Source organism: Lepisma saccharinum, chromosome 12 (genome assembly GCF_977018435.1).
Source record: "Lepisma saccharinum chromosome 12, izLepSacc3.1, whole genome shotgun sequence".
Lineage (NCBI taxonomy): Eukaryota > Metazoa > Arthropoda > Insecta > Zygentoma > Lepismatidae > Lepisma > Lepisma saccharinum.
This window is the reverse complement of record NC_139240.1, coordinates 65377237-65404679: the sequence shown is the minus strand read 5'-3', so window position 1 is coordinate 65404679 and position 27443 is coordinate 65377237. Positions and strand designations below refer to the sequence as shown.

The 27443-nt window shown below is 38.0% G+C and overlaps 2 protein-coding genes across 5 annotated transcripts in view; one reads left to right on the top strand and one right to left on the bottom strand.

Annotated features, from left to right (window-relative positions):
* Positions 1-2240, top strand: part of LOC145996179 (uncharacterized) — a 76394-nt gene extending 74154 nt beyond the window's left edge. For 2 of the 3 annotated variants that reach the window (XM_083132535.1, XM_083132534.1), the window contains exon 18: positions 1509-2240. In XM_083132535.1, coding sequence (XP_082988661.1) covers positions 1509-1788 — 280 coding nt within the window. In that variant the 3' untranslated portion in view covers positions 1789-2240. The remainder of the gene's footprint in view (positions 1-1508) is intronic. The other variant, XM_083132537.1, reaches the window with a different exon arrangement.
* Positions 2241-7717: 5477 nt separating this feature from the next.
* The window catches only part of LOC145996177 (uncharacterized), a 59115-nt gene continuing 39389 nt past the window's right edge, over positions 7718-27443 (bottom strand). For both annotated transcript variants that reach the window (XM_083132530.1, XM_083132532.1), the window contains exons 2-4: positions 13984-14085; positions 11994-12225; positions 7718-9869 (exon numbers count right to left, since the gene is read on the bottom strand). In XM_083132530.1, coding sequence (XP_082988656.1) covers positions 8295-9869; positions 11994-12225; positions 13984-14066 — 1890 coding nt within the window. In that variant the 5' untranslated portion in view covers positions 14067-14085 and the 3' untranslated portion in view covers positions 7718-8294. The remainder of the gene's footprint in view (positions 9870-11993; positions 12226-13983; positions 14086-27443) is intronic.

Genomic DNA, 27443 nt, shown 5'->3' with positions numbered 1-27443 from the left:
AGTAGAAAATATGTGGCCCTTCAATCGTACATTCACGTTTGTGCAGAAATTTTTTACGAGTTACAAAATGTACTCTCATTTCAAAGGACGGACAACGTTGCTACTATTTGATAGCCATTTTTTCTTTTCCTTGGGCTGGTTTAGGTAACAGCCAGAAGCTGAACCTTGCCCTTCAGTAAAAACTGCACTTTGCACTATGCTATGAGACACAGTGAGGGTAAGGTACCACATATTCTTCGATCTCGGCCATTCTTGAGGCGATATGATCAGCACCATGCTTCAGCTGCCTCTACCCCCACTCTCCTGGGGGTTACCCCCAGATACCTATTTATTTGAGGCTGGGTGAGCCCTAGAGCCACTTTATGTAGGAACAAGGCTGGGGAAATTCCGATCTCATATCACCCACCCCAAGAATCGAATCCAGGTCTCCCATGTGGCAGTCCGATGCCCTACCGACTAGATCTGTCCTTCAGTAAAGATGAAGTGGATTTGCATGGAGTTGATGCACACTTCAGCTTCATTCTCATAAGTGAACTAGTGAGGAGTATGTGCAAATATTCCAATTTGTGGTATTGATATTCAGAAGAAAATAAATAGTAACCCCACGAGGGCAGTACCTTCCTCCCCACCTCATTCTCGCCAGAGGGGGGGGGGGGTAGATCAACCAACCAGTTATGGGGTGATGTGTATTCAGCAGGACGAACCCCCAGTCGTCGTCGTAGGTTTTCTGTGACTGGGTTATGCTACTCATCCGTAGCTCCCCAATTTCCTGAGGATGGTGGGTGGCCCCTGCTCCCATACACAGACCAAAATCTCAGGAGAAATATTTGTTACGCTTCACCCTGGGAAACTCGATCCTGCATGCATCCGGAGCCCAATCTTGCGCAGACCATTCTTCTACGGTACGGGACGAATATAAACAGTACCGTCTTGATAAACGCAGGAACTAACAAGATGAAATCAGGTGGTCCCAGGTTTGATTTTAGTGAATGCACATCGCACAGAGGCCCGAATCAAACTTTAAACTACAGGTCCTTGATTAGCTCATTAGCCCATTGAAAGGAATGTGTGTTGTCTCTAAATGTTATGTACATTTTGAAAATTTGTGCGTTTACTCACTAAATATATTCACAGTATAAAAAGTATAAAAAACTTATGTGAGTATTAAAGTTTCGTGAAACTACGTCGTCTGCAAGGAGTTTTACGACTATTATACTCACGTAAGTTTTTATTCTTTTTATACTGTGGCTCTAAATGTTATATCAAAAAGCGTGTCTACTTGTAACAGTTGTAAATTTGTTAGGTCATATTTGTGGAAATTGTATGTTATAAGTGCATATTTTATTTTTCATATTTTGGTCATAAAATGGTCATATCAGCAGGAACAGTAACCTATTTTATTATTTTTTAAAGTTAATCAAAACATTTCCACTAAGTCTTATTAATTTTGCATGTGAATTTGTTAATGCTAATGTTGCTTATCCAGTTTTTTCTCTTTTGATTTAAAGACCACAGAGGCATTTAAGTGCATCTACATTATCAATGATCCGGACATACAGATCCAGGAATGGGAAAGTAGGCGTTGTTGCCAGAGCCTTCACAAGGTCGTATTTTGGTTTTAAGAAACATAAGTCTTCCACTCTGATTTGCAAAGCACACGGCGGGTCTCTGCCATTGGGGAAAGTACCACAAGCGATGTATCGCCATGGAATAGTTACCGCCTCTGAATCGGAGAACAATGACCCGCGAGATCCGATGCGTGTGGTGATGGATTCAGATGTTTTGTAACGTGTTTGCTTTTGGACCCAAGTTGAAATTTTCGTCTCGTGGATGCGCGATGCCTCTTTCAGAAAATGCAAAAAAGAAACAGTGCGACTTTTTCATGTATGCCGAGTTGGTGTTCAAAATTGAATGTGAAGTGCGTGTCGTAATTGAACTTAGGGAAAATTCTATTGCGTGTAGTTTTGTATGATGAACAGTGAGAGAGTAGTTAAAGTTTTTGTTTTAGAATTAGCCGTAGTGGTGTAATTTGTGGAAAGTATGTAATAACAAGACAGAGTTCATCAGTTTTAGAAGGGGTTATTGCTCATATATGAACTTAATGACAGCTATATAATTCCAGTAAAGTTGCAAATTTGTGTGTGAGAAACAGTAGCTGATGAATAAAATAATAAATTAATAACAAAACTGGTATTTATTCTACGTTGTAGGTGAGAAATCATGTACTCATTCCATAAAAATTTACATTGTGCCTAGAAAAAATGACATTAATATCTTTTTCAAATTAGTAATAGTAGTTCTTACTGTGTTCATTTATACATTTGCATACATCATATACTAAGTAGAAATATTTAATTTTTACTTCCTTTGTGGTAAGTTATAATGTGATATATTTTCTATTTAACTATGGTTGAAAGAATGATAGAAAATACTACAAAGTTTAAACTGGTTCTTCCCTAATTTACTTGACATGTGATCTGGATGCTAGTTTTTCCTTCCAATAAAAAAAAAAATCAAAATTTGGAATATGAAAGATATGTTTAAAAGATTACACATTGTCTAACATCAAGGGAAATTTACAAGTATAGCATTTCATTTAATAGTAGTGGCAGTTACTTTGCTGTAATATTGTTTCAATTTAAGTTATGTATGGATTAAATTGTGATAAGTATGTTTGTTTATTTTTTCTTACCTACCCTTCACTTTTGTTTGACAAGAGTTGGGTTGGAAATAATATTACATGTTTTGGGTTCTGCCTGAGTAGAGGTATGTAATTAACAATTAGTAAAGTTTAATTTCATTCTACTATTTGGGCTGGAGGAGGAGCGATGTCCGAAAAATTGTGATTTTTTTTGTGATTTAATTTAATTGGTTTGGAAAACATGGTTTCTTTCTCAATTTTGGTGTGTTTCAAAACACACTTTTGGCAATAGAAGTATGACCTTCCAACATTCCTGATGCCAAAAGCACAGGTGGGGGTGGCACGAGAGGAAAGGGGGAGGAAGCAGGGAAACAAAGTCAAATGCCTCCAGCTGCCAGCAAAGGGTTCGAAAATAGCAACTGCTCATTGCTGTTTCACAAAATAGTTAGTTTCCCTTTTTTTCTTCTTCTAACTGATGACTGAAAATTTATTTTTTTTCCATCAGAATTTTAGCCCAAGTATACTGAACAAAATGAGGTATCATTTGTACCTCTTACGTTCTTAGTTCCGGAAATATAAAATTTCATTTAGAAGCATGCAGAATTTGAAATTTCCTGCTGAAAATAAGCTCGGTGTTAGTGCAAATACCTGGAAAATCAGCCTCGGCATCTAAGGGTTCATATTTTGGAATGTACATGTAAGGTGGTCAGATTTTTGAAACCACAAAATGGGACATTTTTCTGGAAAAAACAATGGCCCTGCAAAAAGTAAGGATTGCATAAATAACTTGCATAATATGGTGATATGTATTTCACTCCAACCAAGCAGCACTTTAGAATTAGAAGCCATTCATCGATATTCTGCCAATGAATTTGTCTTCTTCAGTACATCCTTAACGTTCACCTTATTAATCAACATAACTTCGATAGATTGTACTGAAAGAGTGGTCTTTTCTTCAATTCTCCACAAACCCATTCATGTACGAACACGTGTCATTAGATCCAGGTAAACGGAGAAAAGACTGCAATATTTTAAGAAATTGGAATATGGTACATCGTTGACATTGAAATGTGAAATAATTTCTATGCAACAATCATAAGGTGATGTTTTTTCCAGCTTCCATTTTTCCAGTATTAATGGCATTACGTAGTAATTCTATTCTGATAAGTCATTGTCACAAAAAAGTGACATTTGGCATCCCATTTTACGTTCCAAAAAAATCTGAACTTAAAAAAAAGGACTGTCCTGGCTAATATACGTCTGGTCACATTATATATGGCAATGTATACAGTTTTTCCCTTTTTTTTTTGCACGCTAGGTGTTTCCATAACATTTATCATATAACTTTATTATTATTATTAATTTATTGTGTATTCCTTGGTGCCAATCACTTTTGATGGCAGAAAGTGGATACAAAACTGCTCACAATAATGTCAATCAACTTAGTAGTAAGAAAGATGTGGATGCAGTGTTTTCCAGCCCATTTCTTATTTTCTTTCCTTCTGGCTCATACTATGTACACCAATTGTCTTGTTGTGGAGCAAAGAAAATGTTTGGAATTAGACAGTGTGTCTACCAGTCAAGAAAAAGTAAAGAAATCGATGGATGTGTCATGAAAGTCAAGAAATTATACATGTGGTCAATCGCAATTACTGATTGATTTAGTGTATTTCATTTCGCTTTTCTGCTATTTTTGGCTAATCACAAAGATGAGATGAATGAAGGGACGATCACTAACATATGTGGACGACACAACAGGAGCTCCACAAGATTATACTGGCTATGAGGCCAGATGCCAGAGCCTCACTAGTCTGCCAAATGATAATTTAAGGGGAAGAGGTACAGTTACACACCATTTGTGCATTTATTTCAATATCGCCCGAATGGGCACTGCTACTTAAAAAGAAAACCCGGGCTGTACCAAGAGTATGAATTTCTCTCCATGTTGCAAGTGGAAGAGTTTTTTTATGTTGATTATTAAGCTGGACACGATATTTGAAAAATATGAAATAAAGAATTTTCGGAATCCCATGTATCCCTTATGAGGAATCAACTTCAATATCAAGTTATGGCTAATCAAATCGGAGTTTCGACTTTTCTGCTTGACAATAACTTCTTCAAACTGTCCTCTTTCCATTGATATCATTTTCTATTCCATCGGAAGTTTGATATTTCCAAGATAACAAATCAAAAAATACTCCCATAAGCCCAATGCATTTCTCTTTGCCTCCTGGCAGTTTTGCCAAACCAGGTGCGAATAAAAGAGCTAAATTTCACCTTCAATGGAATTAAAACTGACTTTCAAGGAGCTACATTTACAAAGTGCTTCCTAGAGTAATGTTGTCAAAGGGATGGGACGCTGCTATTACCTTAACTCTAAATTAATTACAATTTATTCTTAGTTTTCACCATCTAGATCTGGTGGAATCACTCATCTCATGGTCGTATAAAATCTAAAATAAAGGATTCCCTGATAATAATAATATGCCAATTTCACGTCAACAAGGTGCTATAAAAAAAGTAGCTGGGGATGGGGCGACGCAGCCAATATAACAGTATCACGTTACGTGCGAAATGTATAATCATGGCAAAAGTTGGTCTATGTGAGCCGGAACCAGTGATGGTATCATAGTGGGGCATGGGGGCGGGAACCCCAGTTCACAGCCAAACGAGTATACGAAAGAACCAGATCTGGCTCTGAGAGAGCTAAGTTGGCAACACTGACTTGAAGGAAAAAGCCAGGCTGAAACTGTCCCGCATGCCCTTAAGGACAGGGATTGCTCTTGTCTACACTTATCCTATGATATGCAAGCTTTCCCTGGCAATTATTATGAATTTTTGGAAATCTAAAATTGTATTGAGTTGTGGTTAGGATTTGTTCAGCTTTGTTTCTTAATTACATTTGTGTATGTGTGATGTTTTGTAAAAATATTAAGTAATGTGGTCATTCCCTATCCATGATGAAGTCTGAAGCATTAATTTGTGCATGCATTAATAGATAAAGCAAGTCTAATTCTCTTGTTAAAGTACAGCCTCAGAGTTCATCTTAACCTTCCTCTTAGTAGGGGTTCATCATTAGATAAAAAATATTTTCTTAGTTGCTAATTCCCAACTTTTTCTAACTAGGGGTCGATTAAATAAAGTTTAAGAAAAACAAAAAAAGGTCGAGGCAAAGTCGAGAATTTTGGATTTGTTATTTTGGTAGACACCCTGTTAGAAGTATATTATTCGCCATAATGGTTACAGTGATCCAATAACTTTTCAGTTTATCACTAACCTATAGAAGCAATGAAATTCGTATGGTGAAATTGTACCGATATTTTAAAACAAAATATATTGTTTTCTGTGGCTTACAGAAATTATTATTATTATTATTTGAAGTAGGATTACATTTAAGCTTATTTTACACTGATTTAACTATATAAAAACAGCTTTTTGTTCTGCAAGAATTAATGTTAAATGTAAAATTAAAAAAACTACTGCTACTACTAGTAGTAGTAGTAACAACAACAGTAATAATAATAATAGTTTATATGACTGCTCCCCCTGAGAAAAAAATCCTGCAGGTATCCTTATATAGAAGACTGGAGTCTCTTCTACGTGTAAACCCATGGACCTCCCCCATGGCGCAGTGGTAGCGTCATTGCCTTGTAATCGAGGGGTCCTGGGTTCGATACCCGGTGGAGGCACAAGTGGTTTGGGTCCCACTTTAAACTGTAGGTCCAGTCCCGATTAGCATTATTGTGCATGAAGTGGACTTAAAACAGCAACTTAAACCAAACCAAACGTGTAAGCCCCTCTGGGTGGGAACTTTCCAACAGCATTCTTTTCAAACTTGCGGCTATGTACTAAAAGAAATTTAGCTCCATAGAGATATGAAATTGGTTTTGTTTTTCTTCGGAAAGACAGATTTTAGTGGAGGTAAAATTTATACATTATCTCTCCCAATAATTAGTGTTGAAGCAAGAAGAAAATTGATTTTTTTAAAAAAAAAAAAAATGTTGCATTTGGTGTGCCCCTGTGGCCGCCACGATAGACCGAAGTGAATGAAAAATTGTAGTCTGTAGCAGTGGTACACTCCTACAACCATGCAAAGTTGCATTGAAACACAATCATACTTTTTGTGGGGAAAAAATAACAATGTATATGAGCTGCGGTATTGGCCAAATTTCCGAAATTTCAGTGGTAACAAGGGATATTTTGTTTGTAATTCGAGTATGTAATATCTTTATAAGCATCCATATGAACCAAACAGACAGGACTGAAATGTATATAATTGTCAAGAAATGGCAAGTTAATTGCTACCATGTGGTTGGGGCAAATTTTGAAAATTGGCCTTTGCCCCTGCATCCCCCCTGGACCCTTGATCATTGCATGTTGCTTTTTACTAATTACATATACAAATATTTTATTTTTTGTTAAAAAAGCAGTGGCTTAGGAGTTACACCAATTTTTATAAATCTAATCCATAATATTAGGAAGTGTAATAAAAAACTTTTTGAATCTCGGCTTGTTAATATCAGTAACAATGGATGTATTGTTTTGTAATTTGATTGTCATACCTTGATATGAATACTAATGAACAAAAAAGACAGATCTGAAATGGAATGTGTAGTTTTCAAGATACGACATGTCAACTGATCTAACGAAGTTCCCAGGGGAAGGAAAATAAAAACAAATGAAGAACAGAAAACAAAATCACATTGAATCTTAAACAAGGCCCTTATAATGTTGTTTGGGGTTCTGATGTTCGACCAGCGTTCCTGTTGAACTGTGGTGGCCACAACCAGTAGGCTACAAGAGGAAACCCTCACTAACACGTTACTTTGTCTCATCTGACACCCCGGAACAAAAGGTGTAGTGCCACCCCGTGGAAATGTGACAGAACTTTATTGGAGACCTAATACCAAAAGTGTATGGAATGTAGTTAGGTAGTGAATGTTATTCATTCAGTACATTCTAATGTTCATTTGACACCATTAAATTGGTAGTACATTTTCCCTTTTACTGTGCCCCTGAAAGTATAGTTGTTTCACTTCAGGTTAATTTTATATGAAAATAACAGTCAGATTTTAGTTTTTGATACATAATGTTATTGAGAAATTTTATGAAATGGCAGTACAATACACAAAATGAATTTGCTGTTTCAATGTTGTTTTTTTCAGGCATTGATATTCACTTTGATATTAAGTACACTTGTATCTACACATACAGTATTTGCAGGCAGGATAGAACTTACACTATTTTCTATTATGTTGCGTTTTAAATAATTTTTGTTTGCAATATTAGTATATTTTCTGCACTGCAAATGAGATTCCATCTCTTATACAACAAAAGCTGTTTCTGAGAGGCAACAGGACATGGCATACATAATTTTAAAAGTTCTTATTCTACTAGCAACTTCTTTTGTACATTTGTAAGTTTTGCTTTAAAGCTGAAATATTACATATAAGTTTATGGCAAAATACAATGTTGCTTTTTTACCCTAACTGTTGACATGTTGATATTAAACTTACCTTGTCCACAATTTTTCCCTCATTTAGGAATAAATAAGTGTACAGACATGCTGGTTTCTAAATTCAGTAGCACCAACTCCATGACAATAAATTATAATGTATGCATTCTATTGTGTGTATCATATGAGTAAAAATACCTACTGATTTCCATCTTGAATTGGTGAAACCTGATTGTCATTTTCGTTGTTAGTGGCACCGTTCTCTTCATTGATATATGACAACTCTGATTCCGGAATGTTCCTCTTCGTGTCGAGATCTGCCTGTTGTTCTTCTATTTGATCTTGGATCGATATGAAGCTTTCTCTTATGCTGTCTAGAGCTTTAGCCAATCCTGATTTTATGAGATTGAACTCCTGAGTTACCAAAGACAGACGCCCAAGAAGGTAGTTCAGATTGTCATCCACTTCGGTCATACGGCCTGTAATCTCTCCAACCTTACCCTCCATGCTGTCCATCGTTTGAAGACTACCGTTCACGTAGTTTTCGGTTTGGTGCTGCAGCTTGTCCAGCATTCCCACAGACTGGGACAACTGCTGATACATGACACCTATCTGCCTCCACACTTGGCTGATCTCAGACTCCATGCGAGAAGAAAGATTAGTGAGAGCTCCCGTTTGATTCAAAAGAATGGTGTTCGAGATATTGTCAAAGCGACGGTTGAGAGTCGCGTTAAGTTCAGTACCCTGAAGTTTCACCATATCTCCAACTTCTAGAAGAATTTGATGGATGCCATACTCGATGCGTCGCTTAGTGTCCAGAACGTTGTCTGCTGTCTGAATCAAAACTTTCTCTACGTTAGCTAGGCCTTGAACTTCTTTCAAAAGCTGACCGTAATTACCTTGAACGTCACCGTAAAGAGTTTCTGCCATCACACCGTTATCCATAACGCTCTTCATAAGGTCTTTGTGCCCTCTGTTCAACTCGCTTCTGATATCCCTTAGCTTGCCATCAGTTTTAGCAGCAGACTTCTCCATGCTTGCCAATACCTCGTATTTAAACTCCTGAAGATTTTCCTGAGTTTCGTTAACAAAGTGGGTGAGATCAAATTGAGTCAAGTCGGTCTGACTACGGATTGTCTTGACATCGTTTGCAGCTGCCTCTACTATAGTGTGAACTAGATGAAGGGCTCGTTGATGTCCTTCTAAAGCATCCAAGATGGCATTTTGAAGATCGTCATCTACACTAACATCGGTCGCAGCGATGGAATTTCGAAGCGATGTGGCATTAGTCGGCTGAGCGTAAACCAGTGGAAATTTCTCTGCATTCGATGTGAATTGTGTGAGGCGCTCTTCAAACTGATCTAACCGTGAATTGAATTCATGCAAGACCCTTTCCGTGTCTGCAATGTTCTTTCTCCATTTTGATTCCGTGTTCACGAGATTTGCAGATGCTGCTCGTAGCTTTTCGGCTTCCGTGTCCCCTGATTTGGTAAAAGCTTCAATTATTCCGGCACTGAGCTTATCTAGCCTCTCGAAACGGGTGTTTAGCTGCTCGTTTGTGGCTCCTATTCTGCTTGATAGCTCTTCAACCCTGGTTCTTAAACTTGCATCCATCAGATCCAGCCGCTCTACTGTTGCATTGCTACTAGAACTTTCTTCACCGTCACCTTTCACGAGACCCTCAAGGTCGGTCATCCATGTTTGCAAAGATCCTCTGATTCCATCCATTGTGTCTGTTGCCTTCTGAAGCTGGATTCGCTCTCTTTCATCCCTCTGCAAAAAATATTGAACAACAATATAAGAATATGGTACAGGTAATGCGAAAATTGCTGAGAAACATTATAGACCATGTAATGGGTCAGAAGTAGTCTCTAAACTAAAAAACTAGAGCTGACCCAATGACAATATTCCGATATATGGTATCAAAAAGTATCGGTTCGATTTACCAATGCCAGCAGATATTTCTCCAGCATTTTGGTCTTTCAGAGTTCACAATTATACAAAATTCAAAGTGGGTTCAGTCCCAATTAGCCTATACGAATATAGAGGTGATATATGTGGTCTGTTAAAAAAAAAAAAGACCGGACCCTTGTTCATAGCGAGTACTGGCAGTTGGCGTGCTCTAGCGGCAACCTTCAGAAACACACTGTTGCCTGCCACATGACGTTATTGTCACCTGAAGCCCGGTTAGAGCCACTGAAGTAAATACATGCAGTAACCTCTTGTGTTCACTTCACAGTGAAGATGATAGACCCAGCGGAGCAGCTTGTTTGTGCGAAATTTTGCTTTAAACTGGGAAAATCTTTTAGTGAAAAGTGGCAAATGCTTCCGCAAGTCTTTGGTAAGGACTGTATAAGCAGATTGCAATGTCGTGAGTGGTTTTGGCATTTCAAATTGGCAGAACATGGATGTAGGAAGATTCAAGATCCCGATGACCTTCGACATCAACTAAGGATGAACACATCAATGCTATTCATTCCATTATATGCACAAATCATCGTTTGATTGTCAAAGAGGTTGCTGAGGAGGAAGTTGACATCATCATCATCGGGTCATGTCATGCAGTTTTGACTAAAACTTGACATGCACCTGTTGCTGCTAACTCTTGTTCAACGACGACCAGAAAGAAAACAGTGTTCACGCCAATGCCGACAGAAACTTCGTGAACAACATCATAACAGGAGATGAAACTTGAATTTATGGCTAAGACGTGGAAACGAAAGTGCAATCATTGCAGTGGGTTGGGAAAAATTTGCCACGAGTCGATCAAACATGAAGGTGATATTGATTGTTTTTTGATGGACAACGCGTGCATCATGAATTTGATCCTTCTGGTTGGACTGTGAACAAGTGCTCTATGTTGAAGTTTTAAGGTATTTGAGGGATGCTGTGTGCAGAAAAAGGTCTGAACTGTGGAAAAACAAAGAGTTTGGTATTGCACCATGACAATGCACCAAGTCACATATTATTGCTTGTCGGCCAGTTTTTGACTGCTCATGGAATAACTGTTGTGCCCCACTCATCTTACTCCAGCGGACTTTTTGTTGTGTCCACAGTTGAGCAAGACCTTAAAAGAACGTCGTTTTGAAAGTGTAGACAAAATTCAGCAGAATGCGACGACACAGATAAGAGCTATCTCCAAAAACGCATTCCAGGAAGCATCCGAACAATGGGAGTACTTCGAAGGGGACAAGCATGTGTAATAATAAAGTTTGTAATGCAAAATTGCAGTCTTTTTTTTTTTTTTTTTTTTAACAGCCCACGTAAACAAACTGAACAGTGCTTATAAAGGGATTATGAAAATGACGGGACATTTTGAGAGGGAGGTATAGAGATGAGAATAATTAGTTGCAAAAGATTTAATCATGGGAATGAATAGTGCAGAGGATGTTATGACACAATTACATACTGCTGAAGACATAAGTAGGTCTATTTGAAGATGATGTCCAGTAGATGATGACCTTTACTAAGCAACCATTCCTGCAGTCATCGAAGGACATCCTGCATAGCTCGGTCCACAGGAATCTCAACGTTTCTTTAGTTGTAGAAGGTCGACTCGAAAGGATCTGAGGAAATCGTCCAAATTCCTGAAGACATATTATTTCGAGCTATGCATGGTGTCCCTTTATGACTGCAGGAATGGTTGCTTAGAAAACGTCGTCATTCACTGGATCCCATTATTAAGGCATAAACCTACTCTTCAGCAGTATGTAATGGCATCCTCTGCACTATTCTTTCCCATGATTAAATCTTTTGCAACTATTTATTATCTTCTCTATAACTTCATTCCAAAATGTACTGTCCTTTTTAAACACTCTTTACATGCTTCTTATTTGTGATAAATTTTGTGATTTAAGCCACTGCAAGTAAATTGCTAGCATGAGTCTTGACACCAACCTGCATTATCATGCTTTCCACACTCCGTAATCTTTCTTCTACCCTGGCAACTGCCACAGCCACGCTTTCAAGATTCTGGTCCTGTGCTCGATGCCGCTTGTCCAATCCAGAAAGAGCCTTCTTCAGTTGTTCGCCTAGTTGCCTCTCTCTGTACTCGTGACGTTCTAACTTGTCAGCATAGTCTCTGAACACAGTCACTAGAGACAAAATGGCATCTCTTATGTCATGGTGCCTACAAAGAAAGAACTTTTATCAGGTAATATGTATGGACATTATCAAAAGACTTATGCAGTGCTTCATTCAACACTTACAGTTTTCTTTTAGAAGACAAAAGGGAATAGTGCTCTACAACATTGTTAAATTGGCAACTTGTGTGTTTTCTCTTGGATGGAAGAATTGAAACCGTTGCCATAGTATTATTTATTTTTTTTACTTAGTTTTAAATACTGTTCTGAATTACAATATTTATGCTGACAGGCTGCAAGAGCCGAAAAACAACAACAATAATACAACATGTGGAGGCACATAGTGATTTGCATCCCACTTTAAACTGTAGGTCCGATTAGCCTATCTGTGCATAAAGTGGACTTAAAAAACAAATCAATCAACAATACAACATGGCATAGAAAATATGCATAAATTCTCAACCTTAGGTGTGGTACGATTGGCAGATGAAAGAAGAGTTTACAGGATTCTTGTTGGGAAACCTGTTGGTAAGAGACCTCTAGGTATAGGAAGGCCAAGATGAAGACTGAGGGATAACGTTGAGATGGACCTGAAGGAAATCGGTAAGGATGGAAAAGATTGGATTGAAGTTGTCCAGGATAGGGACAGATAGAAGGTTTGTATTACTGCAACCATAAACCTTTGGGTTTAAGAAGTGGAGAGAGCTATACATTCTTAACCATTGTTCTTGGAAGAAAATATCAACATTTGAAGCTAGGTTATTATACAAAGCAAGGAAGTCTATACAAAAGATGCCATTGTATGCAAGGGAGAGCCTTTAGTGAGCTCATGAAAGAGATTTACATTGTAGGCAGGTCATGTGGGTACTCTTATATTCAAGTGATTGATTAGAAATTCGTTTTTTTAATTTTACCTGTGATAATTTTATGCAAAAATTTCATGTCTACTAGTTTGTAATGAGTGTCTGGTGGCTGGATATTAAAAACAGACATATATGTATATGGGGGTGTCTCAGAGAAGGTATTCTGTGACAAGGAAAAGGTTGGGTACAGATAGGGGAGATAAAATATTAGAAAAATATGCTAATTGATGATTGGTTTGGATTTCAGTGAACCTGCACACACAACCAAGGAGAAACATGACTCTTTTAGTAGTATCTCTACTGTGTTCATTACTAGATAACATTTACTTTATCGTCCATAACACCAAGGTCTTTTTTGGTGAGATCGTTTTCAAGAGAATAAACAGAATGTAGAGTTTGTTCCATTTTAGGGAAATAGTGAAATTCTGTTATTCAATTCTAAGTTTCTCTAATGACACCATACAAGAGCTTGTAGGATCAATAAATCTTCCTCTGATGAGAATTATTTTGAAGAGTTTACAGCCATGTTTCAAACTAAATGGCATTTTACTTTGTTTTCATTCATACTGTTAACGGACTGTTGTTTTTTCTTTAAAATCCCTTGCTTATTGGGATTGCACTGGTCAAGGGGATGGGGCAGTGACTTTAAAATTCACCCTTCTACCCCCTTTGAAAATGACAATTTTGCAAATATGTATGTATGTGTTCAGTTTTTGAATTGAACAAAATCTAGGGTTTCGTAACACCTCTTGAAATGTGGTTTGCCACTCAACAGGAACATGTTTTTTGTGTTACCAAAACCACATTTTTTGTAATATATCTGAAGGTTAGGTGGCAAATATTTTGTTTTACACAGTGCATGCTAATATTCGTACAAACTTTATTGGACCAACAGCGATATAACAAGCATGCTTAGTAGCATATATTTGAGAAAATACTTACGATACTTCCCGAGAAGGGGTTACAGCATGGGATTGTGATACTGCCTGCAGTATGAGAATTACTGCCCATAGGCTGCCTTTCATTTTATACTGAGATTCTTCCCTACGAGTAGAAAAATATAGTTAATCTAATGCTAGTTTTGTTAGTTACTGAATATCTTAATCTAGGACAATTGTGATCAAGGCAAAATTGAGAACACTTGCAATTACTTCATAGAAGTTACAGATGGGACAACTGCAGCATTGTGGATGGGAAATGAGACAGACCTTTGTAAAAATATAGTCTTTTTTTTTAGTAAGCTTTAAAATTTCATATAAACCAAAATTTCCCTGATGGTAGGGGTAACGTCGTCAATTTGTAATCAAGAGGTCCTGGGTTCGATACCTGGTGGAAGCCGCGCTTAACGGTATAGAAAGGAAGAAAGCGAGTAGGCAGAGTGAAGAAGTGCTCGCTGCTTGAAGCGACTGATAGCGGCGGTCGCGTCCTCCATCCATACACTCACTTCCCCCTCACGTGTTCATTGGTCGATTCTCCAGACAATACTTTTTATTATTTGTGAGTGTACTTCATGAATTTCATCATGTCAACACTCATCCTCATCTTCGCGATTAGCCAAAAGGCAGAAAAGCAAGGGGCGGCTTAAAGCCCGGGCGACCCCCCAGGAAGCAGTCCTATTTGGGCGCCAAACCGAGGCGACCCCTTGATTAGCGCCAAAATCTTAGTTCTGATCACTTAAGCGTGACCATTTTTTTTGTTTGAGTTTATTTTTTTAGTTCACTTTATGCGCATTAAGACTAATCGGGACGAGAGCTACAGTTCAAAGTGGGATACACCAGTGGCGAGGCGTGATATTTTTACATAGTCATCGCAAGATTTGCTGAATGTCAAGATCGATATTTTAACCGGGAAGGGGGGGGGGGTTGCAAAAATTCTGCGGGATAAACGACAAGATAATTGCCCTTTCAAATTTAAAAGCTCACTGCAATACAATAGACATTTAAACGACCGACAAAGGAATAATGAAATAAAATAAGCTGTCCCATACGATGAGAATAATGAAATTTTATTAATTTGCATTCCTTCTGTAATTGAATATAAAAATTGACATTAATGAATTACGATGTAAAATAGGCCTAATTAAGTTAAAATATTACTTGTACAGAAACTTTAGCCTCCCTGCTTTCTTGGCAAATTTGTGAAATCTACGACCCGTACATTTCATTATTTCCTCTTATTACTCAAAGAGAGGTGTTTCTCAGTGGATAATACTGGCCATCGGCAGTAATAATAATTTAGCTAAACTGAAAACTTTCTTTAAAAGCGTTGTCTAAATTTTCGCTTATCATAAATGCTACCAATATACATGGCGATTTATCGTAGTGCAGTTCTATAAAACACTATCGGTTCATTTCTAAGACCTTGTGAATAAAAAACATTTGGATTAAACTGTATTTTCAAGTCAGCAAGTAGATTTTCAGAAAAAATGTTTCTTTCCGAATGTGATTTGAATTTTGTTAAATTTTAAGGTTAAAATAGAGCATGTTCGGCAACGATTAGAAACTCCCAGCTGCATGACATGTCAATAACAAAAAATTAAAAAAAAGCCTTCTGTATCTTCGTTCAGGGGCTAAAAGCCATGCCTGGCTCCGTGTGCCGTGACTGCCGAGATCAGCCGAACACTACCGAAACATCATGGATGCGCTAGTCTCAGCACATCGGATTTCGCCTTGGCCGCCGGAATCATTGCACTCAAGAGGAACCGTAGCGGGCCTGGGATCTCATTCCGATGCACTAAACTTTGCGAATCCCTTGCTTATTTCTAACCGTTTTATGCTGCCATTTGACTAATTTCACACAAATTTGGGAATATTCTGACTCCTTTTTTTTTTCTTGGTTATTGCCGCATCTTCCGATGACCGGGACGCCTCGCCTCTGGATACAACCCTCCTCCAACGTGCTTCCAGCGAATTTGGCTATTTGTTTTAAAACGAGTTGGATTCATTGAAGTTACTATTGCAAAATCATGTAGCAATTTAAACTAAGAGGTTACTGTTATTTTGATGTAATTATATAGGTATTAAATAAACACATCTCTAGAATAAACGTGTTCTTTAACAGTAACACTTACAGTATTTTAAAAATATTGCTTTTCGCGTCATTAGAACCGTAAATATAGAACTTCGTCATTTTTTTTTATTGGAGGAAGGTGGAAAGTAGAAGAACCATGACCATGCCCAGACCGGGATTCGAACCCGTGATTCCTGGCTTCGTAGCGCGCTGCGCTAACAACTTCGCCACGGACGTCGGCTACTGAAATCTTGGCTATGCCCACGCCAGAGTTAGTCCCTGTTGCATGTGGCCTTGTGCAAGTTCAAGAACTCTTCGTTGCTGACTCGTTCCATATCTCGTGACAAGAGTGGAGTTTGCATATGGTGCATCTCAGACCATGCGTGGAGCTGTGGTCCCTTTCGGATAAGAATCTTCCAGGAGCCGAAAAGAGCTCCTCATCACTTGCACGTCAACCCACCAGCTCAACTGTCGTGCCCCGCTGGAAGACTAATGAAGACTCAGAAAGGGGGGAACAGAGGCGTCGGTCTTTCTGGCAGGGTTCATGTTCTGTGGTTTGCAGGCCATGCCGACCTTCTTCTTCCTTTTTTTCCTATTTTCATCACTGCTTCTTTATACTTCTCTTTTATCTTGATTTGACCTCGGCGCCGCTGCACCATTGCACCCCAGACCAATATGTTTTTTCCCCCCCGTTGTTTTTCTTTCCGTCGCTTACTGTGGTAGCTGTCAGTTCTATAAATGGTTGAGATACGATTTGTATGAGGATGAAGTTGTGACACGAAAACGTTTGTTGAGGGTCCCTCTTTTTAAAAGAGATTCGAGTAGCACAAACGCAAAAAGAGATTAGGCTACTCTAGACCTTTGGCTGCACCAGCAAAGTCGTTCTCGAAAAATCCTCTGCTATAAGTACGTATTTAGAACATTGTTCTACAATATGAAGTTGATTTACTCGTATATTCGCAAAACTTACACAAAGGCAAGTATTAGATTGTGATTATACACTTTTGCTTTGACAGTGCAGTGTCTACGAAAATTGATTCGTGTCACCACTAGCAGGGACTTTACTTTTCATATAAGCCATGGTCGATAAAAACAATATTCATTTATCAAATAGAAGAAAATCACAACATAAGTTGCAGCAGTGATGTCATATGTTTCACGAAACAAATAAACGTACGAAACCTTAATAGTGCCAAAAAAAAATCATCCTTATGATTTGGATCTTAAACAATCAGTGGATCACTGTCATCGACATATCGAAACGGCAGTTCGTGTTGAATACAAAATTTGCTGTACAAAATGAACCTGAAAACATTTCACACACACACATTCAAAGGTGAATTGTCTGTTCATCTCAGACCCGTATTAGGAATACAATTCCGAAAAAATTGGGAAAAATGAGATTTGAAACGTGCTAAGGATAATAAAAGAATATAACTAACAATTTGGCATAGCTTAACCCGAATGTTAGAAAATGAATTTGTATGTGAAGGGGGGGTATGGGCATCATACCTCTTTCTTTAAAATGTAAGGTAATGGATATTAAACTCCAAAGCACTGTACAAAAGCAAAAAGTTCTTGCCTTTGCTCACTTTACAATTGTTTCTTGTGAGCTATAACGGGTAGAAGTAATTTCAATCTTTCCTACTTTTATCGCCATATCCAAACACAGGTTTCGTGCTACTGAGTTATCCATTTCCATCAACATGAAAGCAGTATCCATTTCCATCAACATGAAAGCAGTATCAAGAATGGAGTACAAATAAACTTAATAGTACGTCACATTTATCAGATAAACAGAAAAATAGCGCAAATCATATAAATGTTAGCACGAAAGACACATTTCTTTGCCACAAATTTAGTGTTCTGAGAATCGGTTAATGCTTGCACGTATGGAAAACTTCCAGACACTTTATTGCGAAAAAAATGACTGGCCAAAGACGCTTTTTTTTTTTTTTTTTTTTTTTTTCGAAGCCAAACACCATTATCTTGCGTCAATCGTGCACCAGCGACCCCTAGTTGGAGACTCGTGCGTCGGATAGCGAGTATCGGGTCACCTGACGTTTGCTATGGCTAATTTGCTTTCTTTCCTCTGCGAAAAATAGAAGCTGATTTCTTCAAAGGAGACTTTTGACGTTACTATTTTATATAAACTACTAAGAAAGTGTCATTGGCAGCACGCAAGGATCAAGACAACAAGAAGTCACTTTGGATCACATGATACTTTTCTCTTGCTTCTAGTTCAGGAATACCTTCTAATTCGAGTCAAGGCGTCAAAGTGTAACGGCATGCAGATATAATAAATGTAAGGTTTGTATTGCACAATTTTTATCCATTTCTATATAGAGTAGAACCTGAGTTATACGTATGTCAAGGTAAGAGAAAATAATACGTAGGCTATAACTGAGAATTACAACAAGTACAATTTAGATACTACGTCGTCATTATTAAAATACTGTAATTGTATCATTAAAATTTCAGTAACCACCAACCGTCTCTAATTCCCTTATTTTCGTATTTTTCACATTGATACTTACGTATTCTGCATTCCTAAGGGTTCTTCCAAGTTTGCGTTTCGTTTTTTGCACGCAAATAATCTCAATTTTCGAAATATCGAGTATTTTTATCTTGTTCGCTTTCGCTTGCGTTACACGTGATATGGCGGACAAATCTTGACTAGCGTAGTCCATGATAGTGGTTATGCAGTGTTGCAATCTTCTTCATAGAAATATACCTACTTTCGTGTTACTGATTTTGTATTTCTTTCCAGGTTCGAAAACCCCACGAACCATGCACGGCAAGGTTAGGGTAGATTCTGTTAGGTTAGGCAAACATAGTTAAATTTGTTTTTCAAAATTAGAAAATTTTTTTCGGGTTCGAAAACCCCACGAACCATGCACGGATAACCCCACGAATCATGCACGGATAACCTCACGAACCATTCATAAATAGCCCCACAAACCATTCACGGAAAGCCCCACGAACCATTCATAAATAGCCCCACGAACCATTCATAAATAGCCCCACGAACCATTCACGGATCCACGAACCATTCATAAATAGCCCCACGAACCATTCATAAATAGCCCGACGAACCATTCACGGATAGCCCCACGAACCATTCATATATAGCCCCACGAACCATTCATAAATAGCCCCACGAACCATTCATAAATAGCCCCACGAACCATTCACGGATAGCCCCACGAACCATTCATAAATAGCCCCACGAACCATTTACGGATAGCCCCACGAACCATTCACGGATAGCCCCACGAACCATTCATAAATAGCCTTAGAGATACTGGGCGATATGGGGGGGTATAAGCCCCATCAACCTCACATTGAGCACGCCACTGATCCTGTGCACGTCATGTTGTCGCAAGTTCGTAATCAGAAATGATGAACAGTAACTCACGTTTATTTACGTTCTACAACTGTTTCACAGTTACAAAACCGCGTATTTGGAAACACTGACCGGTTGTTACGTCATGAAACGCTCGCAAATATTTGGTTCACGTAGTAGACGCACATCAAGGGAACATTAATGTCGAAAATTACATGATTTACCGGCAAAAAAATTTCAACGAGGTGAAAACAAACTTCCAAGACCTTCCTAAAGTATAAATAAACCCATTTCGGTAAGTACTTTCTTCTGTAAAATTGAAGAAATACGTTTTGGGGATACGAAAATTTTACCTTTACTACCGTTTTTTTTTAAAAAAAAAAAAATCATCTAAAATAGCATTTCTTTTACTAATGACTATCCAAAGTGTGGAATAGGCGATGCGTAAATCTGCAGCTATTTCAGTTTTAGTATTATGGGAATTAGCATCCACTTCCTGTATAAATTTTACTTTCTGGTCAAGCGTGTAACTTTTCCTTTTTCTGTTGTCCATGGCCGACTTGAAAACTGTTACTTCTGTGACATTGTTGTAGATTGGTTACGTACGAATCAACTGTATTTTATGAAAATTAGTACGTATAACACCGAATTACATATAAATAAGATTTAATTTAAACGTTTTAAAATTATATTTTGCCAGGACCAACATTAATTTACGTACAAAACAATTACGCAGAACTGAGTTACTTATAAAGAGTCTTTAACTTTATCTCTGATTGGTGAGAGTACAACTAATATATTGCTACACTGAACGATTAAAAGGCGAAACAGGAAAAAAATCTTCCAAAGCTGTTGACTTCGTTGTAAGCCGCATTTAATCGGAATAGAACAATATTTCAGTGTGCTCATTGATTTTTGTGGCCAGTGTTGAATCCAGACACTTTCCTCCAGGGTAACATCAAACTTTACGGGTCGGGGGAGGGGGGGGGGCAATGTTGGCATGAACTTTTAATACTAAAAAAATAATACTAATATTTTAAAATTGGCCCTTCTGATATGTAATTAATTTAAGTGAAATTTGATATAATTACGGTATTTTAAGAAGGAGATTATGACAATCTATAAAATATTTTAGCATGCAATAATTTACATTTACAGCAAACTAAGACGTCTAGGCTTTCTTCCCTCTCAGTTGGTACCTTCATAGAAGCTTGAAGCGTATCATGATCCATTCAGAGCATTCCCTGACATTCGCTACGAGACTCGGCGGCAAGCGGCCCGGCATCAGAGCTTGTCTTTCCCGATGAACGGATCCGCGACAGTCGCTAGAGTCGGATATTAAAATTACAGTTTTCATATTGTGTACTAACCTTCACTTCAGAAGTTGTTGAAAATGATGTCCCTCTGCTGCAACACATTCCTGGCATCTCCGAAGGAAATTGGCATTTACACGTGCAAGTTCGTCTACTGTAATTCTCCCGATTTCTCGTACAATACTCTCTTTTAACTCACGGATGGTGTGCGGATTGTCTTCATATACTTTATTTTTTAGATTTCCCCATTTTTCTTTCCACTTTTATTCAGAACTGACCCTGTTACTCTAAACTTTTTTACGAGGTTTAATATAGTGGTCCTCTGTGGAACGGACGCAACACAACACGACTTCCGAGGGAGCATTATACTGGCGTCAGTCTGCAACGTTAACAGAAAGGGAAAGGGAGAGAAGGCAGGGAGAGCGAAAGAAAACAGACTGTAGCGTGCGACTGTCGCGGACCCCGTTCGCCGGGAAAGACAAGCGCTGACGCCGGACCACTTGTCGCCGAGTCTCGTAGCGAATGTCAGGGAATGCTCATTTCTTAAGCAGTTATCAAAGCGGACGATAATTTAAATTCGTTCATTATTTTAACTTTTAATCTGAATCAGTGCTTATTACTAGGATCCTGGACTTTAAGTCATAACATAGTTTTTATTTGGCATTGTATCGAATACTGGAGAGAGATCTTTACGTATCTGATGAAAATCAGCCGACATAGACGAACTTGATAAGGTATATTTTGACATATTTTACCCATTTCTCACTTTTAAAATATATTTCTTCAATTTTCTCGTAATAAGACATATTCCTGTATAGTTTCGTAATTGTCTTGCATACACACAAAACCCAAAACATGTCAATTGACACATATATTTTGATTTCAATAACACGTTCACGTGCATAAACTACAAATGATACCGCTTTTAGTGTGTCAAAATACACATAGAAATGTATTAAAGGGTATTATTATCAGATGAAGTTCCCTGTGATGCACTAAAATGCATCAATTTGGAAGATCAGACAAGATCATTTCGAAGATAACAAACTTTCACTTTTAATGCATCAATTGACACAGCTAAATGTGTAATTTTGTTATCTTCGAAATGAACTTGTCTGATCTTCCAAATTGATGCATTTTAGTGCATCCCAGGGAACTTCATCTGTGTATTTTGACACACTAAAAGCCAGGCACGTATCCAGGAATTCCTTTCTGGGGGGGCTTAACACCATTTTTTTAAGGGGTATAGTAAGAACCTCACAATTGTATATTCAAGACCAGTGGTGGCAATTGGGTTCCAAAACGGGGGGGAGGGGGGGTGCGGAGGGCGTTGCAAGGAAAGTTTACTTTCTCTTGGTAGACAAGGCTTCACATTAAGATGCCATAATGTTGAGGCAAGAAAATAAAAAATGGGCAGCAACTATCCCTTAAATCGTCGCCACTGTAAGGCTGTCATTTTAATCAGAACGTGAAATCGGAACATTTTTTACCACTCGACTCCTCTGTTTCCATGCATTAACATTGTCAGGGTTGCTACGCGACTGGAAAACCTGGAAAACAGGGAAAAGTCAGGGAATTTGGTTGGTCAGGGAAAAGTCATGGAATAGTCAGGGAATTTTGCATATTTTCTGGAATTTACGCGCATTTTGGAGTTGCAGGAGAACCAGTTACAAAATGAACGAACGGTTCATTTCCACTTCCGAATTCGGTTCTTGTGATTCCAGTCCCCCCAAAAGATTCAGTTCAGAAACTTGTTCCTCTCGTCATTATGACTTCTAGTCTGTTACGTACAAAATTATGGTTCCTTGGCATTTCGATTCTATATTTATTCACTCTCTGATCTAGGTTCTTGGATCCGTTCATTTTGCGACTCGTTCTTGTGAACCTGTTGAAGACCGGAATTTGGAGAAGCGTGAGAGTTTTCCTTAGAGAACAAGATACTCAAGACGAAACCTACGCACCAGCCATCCTCAGAATTTCTTGCAGAAAAAATGTTGCTTTAGCTTTGTGCGTGGTGAGGTAATTTTCTTTCTTCAAGAACACACCCGTTCGGAACCCGTTCTCTTTTAATACGTGAAGCGGAGCAGGTTGGTGTTCGGACAGTTCATTGGTTTTGGATCTGCAATAAAGGTTGAAGAGCAGAATTTCACGTAACTGGCTGTGGTAGACGTCACACTGGATTAGTGCGGACGCCGAGTAAAAACAAAGGGACTCACTACTTCGTTCCCCCCGTGAACCCGTTCTGTGATTTTGAGTCCTTCGTTTGCGACCCGTTCAGAAGCAACCTGATCAACTAGTTCATTTGCTCGTTGTCGTAGTTTTTACATTGCAGAGATGTGTTACACTCGAGAAATTAGTGTTTTTATGCAGTATCAGTGACGTCATTATTAGAATATGCACGTGTTTTGTGCATGTAGAACGAATTTATTTTTTAAAAACTGGTGCGAAATAGAGGAATTAAACGTACGCCGGTCACACATCGTTGTTAGGTTATTAATGTTGGTTTCATGCTGATAGTAATTTTACATATTGTTTGCGTGTAGAATGAAATTATGCTGAAAAGTGGTGAAAATGAGCCCAAGTTCCTTTTGTTTTATTACGATTTCATCATGCTACAAATGCAACTTTTACATGGTTCGATTTCTATTTATGTCTGTTAACACATACTGCAGAGTTTTAGCGATTACTTAAGATTTTGTCAATATATGCTTTTGTGGTTAGGTTAGGAATGTCAGGTTTGGTTGCCTTAGAATTAAAATAAAGACCCTGAATGCTCTCTTCTAAGGTTCAGATTTATTTCTACATTCATTCCCACTAGTTTACGATACTTACTGTCGCTTGTCAACCGGAGAATACCTTGTCCGTGGGAAGTATGTATGATTGAGTAAGGTCATTTTGAATTTTTGTTTTTCAACATAAATAACTTTTTTCGAATCCAAATAGTGCTCATTATTTTAAGGAAGGTTCAAATTTCGTGTCACATTGATTGCCAAAATTCTATGATAATTAGTCTTCCTGCTAGGAAAATTTGAAAAAAAAATCATAAAACATTCAGAACTGTTACCTTTTAAAAGACAGATTTCGATGTTTTCCGTAATATAAAATTGGTTCCAGCATGTGGAAAACTCAAATAATGGAGATATTTGATTCCAAAGTATGGCCCGCGTATATATTTTTTTTTAGGTGTATGGTTGGTCACCGGCCCCATTCAAGTTCTGAATTTCCGTAATATGTACTATTTTCAATAAATTAAAAAATATAACCATTAAACTTATTGCATATTTTCTAAAGGTACATGACCTAATTTTCTGTTGTTTCTCATTTGTATTGATATAGGCTAATTGAGGTTGTATACAGGTTACATTGTAAAGCTTTGATATATGCCACATTTTTTATTGATTTTTTTACACCACCTTAATTGTAATTACTTAGTGAAAATGGGGAAGTACAATAGTTATTTATTTTTTCATTGAATAGCATTATTTTAATCACTTGGTAAATTTTCAGCTAATAACTGTGTATATTCATATTCATAATACAGAGTGTCCGAAAAGTCACGCAACCCGGTGTTTACGACCGTATAACGGAATAGCGAAACGAAATGAGAAGAAACTATTTCTGCCAAGAGAATGTCCTGTATATTGGGAAAATTTAGAGAGACAAACATATGTAAGAACATGCATGTTTTAATAACAAATAAGCAAAGTGTTGCCAAAGGCGGAAAAAAAATATTTGCAAATCGTCGTTAAAAGTGCCGTAGTGTGATAGCCTGATGTGAAACACGTCTGTTAGTGACACGTGACACCAACAGTGTTGCCAGTGTCCCTCGTAATATTGTGAAAACATCGATTTTTGGAACAGCCCATTTATTCCCTTCTGCAATGTTTTTGAAACTTCGTCAAAGTTCTTTTTCTGTCAAATGCATTAGATGGCCATCCAAATTGTTCGTTGGTATTGTGAAATGTTGCAATAATTTACCTCAATGAGTTCTGTGCATCAATATACACGATTTGCAAATATTTTTTTTTCCGCCTTTGGCAACACTTTGCTTATTTGTTATTAAAACATGCATTTTCTTACATGTTTGTCTCTCTAAATTTTCCCAATATACAGGGCATTCTCTTGGCAGAAATAGTTTCTTCTCATTCCGTTTCGCTATTCCGTTATACGGTCGTAAACACCGGGTTGCGTGACTTTTCGGACACTCTGTAATTAACGTGCCTGCATATTTAATTGAAAAACATGAGGTTCAAAAGCAAAAATCATAACGACACACATGTCTGGAAAAATTTTATTTCTGGTCTGGAAAACCTGGGAAAGTCAGGGAATTTCATAATCAAAAAATCGTAGCTACCCTGATTGTGTGGCGGAACCATCTCAGTATGTGTGTTTGTCCATTTCTTCTCATCAGACATAAACACATCTATGGTATCTTTGAGTGTTTTTACGAAGCTGTTACACATGCACGGGATGGATAATCCACTCGACAATGTGAGATTCAAACGGTGGGCTGCGAACTGGACACAGACAGCTCTAATTCGAGCCTGAACACCACTAATGCATGCGCACCGACTACGTGGGTGCTCCGGGGCTCGAGCACCCACATAAATAATCTTGTGGGTACGCCGCATCCACAAGATTTTTAGTTTGATAAAAACAAAATAAAGTAAATATTTCTCACTTGCCATTATCAAAAAATAATAAGCAATTAAAACATTGAGATGGAAGTTAAAATGTCTAACCTCTAAAACATAATTGTTTCAAATGTGTTTGTGCAAAGGCAACCAAGTAACACATTCCCCCCTTCCTTGCCTGTCTCTGACCAAGTCAAAGGCAGTCCCCACAATAACAATGGAAGTATATTGACATTACCAAAATTGCAAACAAATTCATAAGTGCAAATGACGTAAGAAGGAATGTGTTTTATATTGAAAGTTAACATGTCATGATTATCATTATTATTATCTTGTACATAAAGTTAGTCATTTTGTAGTTTCTGTTCACAAACAAAATCCTTGCATTGTTCTTTCTGCAATACAATTAAAATTATTTGCATTTATGAATATTTTTTTCATTTTAATTTGTATGAATGTGGTATTTTCTTTTAGTAACGTGTTGATAATATCATTGCCTCTTGCAATCATTGTGCATGTAAGTTGTTTAAAGTATACAATAATTGATAATTACAGATCTAACCGCCATTGATGTGCACCCACAGAAAATTTGGAAAGTCGGCGCCCTTGCACTAATGTGTCTTGTCCTCCCATGTTTGCAGCTCTTATAAAAGCCGAAACCCACCAAATTGTTCCGATTCAGACCTTAGCACTCACAAGTGTTCATAAATGCCTGTCACAGCATCCGCTGTCTTGTCATATATCGGCACGAAACAAAGGAAGTCTATTCGAATACAGGTGAATCACGAAACAATTAATGCACAGTGAAAACCCTTCCGTTCCCAACACATCTAATGTTTCGTCTCCCAGTATGATCAAATGCTTATTCATTTATCTCCAGTGACGTGCCCAAGGGAGGGTTGGTGAGGTCATAACCTTATTTGACCCAGTATTCCTTTTTTTAAAAAAAAAGAAAAAAAGAAAAAAGAGGAACGTCAAAGACAGGAAAAAATGGGAAAATCAGGACTGACCACCAAAAATAATATGCGTAACCCCTCTCTCTTCCGAAAATCCTGGGCACGCCTCTCTTTATCTCGGACACATTTTTAAAAATCAACTCACCAGAAGTTTTTATTATTCCGTATTAGAGATTGAAGTAAGATGCGTTCTTCCTGCAGGTTTGGATATGATCCTTTAGGGTGCTGTCGTCTGCCTGCCTTCACACCTAACCTTAACAAGGCCCTAATTTTCCATCCTTGTGACTTGGATTTTCAAGACTTAGGAAGGTTTCAGACCGAAGGGACACGCGATACATGTCGATTGGAATGGGCCAATCAACAGCAACGTTTCCCACCGTAGCGACACAAAAGGCCGCACAAACCTAATTTCGACTTGTGAAATCCTCAGGCGACTCGGTGTGAAATCTCCCTTTTTACGCCACTGTCAATGTCACCTCGAAGTAGTAGCTCTTGTTGACCACAGAAGAAAAAAAATTCTAGAACGTTCCGCAGATAAAATGATTCGTTAATATTGCCTGTAGTTGACTCCTTCTCTCATTCAAGAACGTACCCTCTCCCGCCTTCCAGAGATTAGAAATTACAACGAATCGCCCTACGTGTGGCGCTACCTTTGTTGTGCAGCTTCCAAATGCTGACAAGTTTCTACATAGTGCTCAAGTGCGCTGCGACAACACCGAAAGCGCAAGAAAAGTTTACGTGCAATATTATCAACAACAGTGTTATACAGAACATTCTACGTCTTGCCTCGATAATTATTTCTCTCAGATTTATAAATTTATTATCTTCACATTATTCAAGACGCCAAAAATCTAATTTTATCTAGTGTAAATTGAAATTTCCTGAAGGGGGAGGGGGTTTCGAGCCACCTCATCCCCACCTTGGATACGTACTATTAACAATAACAGAGGTATAAAACATGCTCGATGTTGCCTCGATAATTATTTCACTCCTTACATTATTTTCACATTAATCAAGAAGCCAAAAACCTAATTTTATCTAACGTAAACTGAAAAATTTCCTGGGTAGAGGGTCGAGCTCCCTGCGCCCCATCTTGGATACGTGCTCTTATCAATAACAGGGTTACAGAACATTCTCCGTCTTG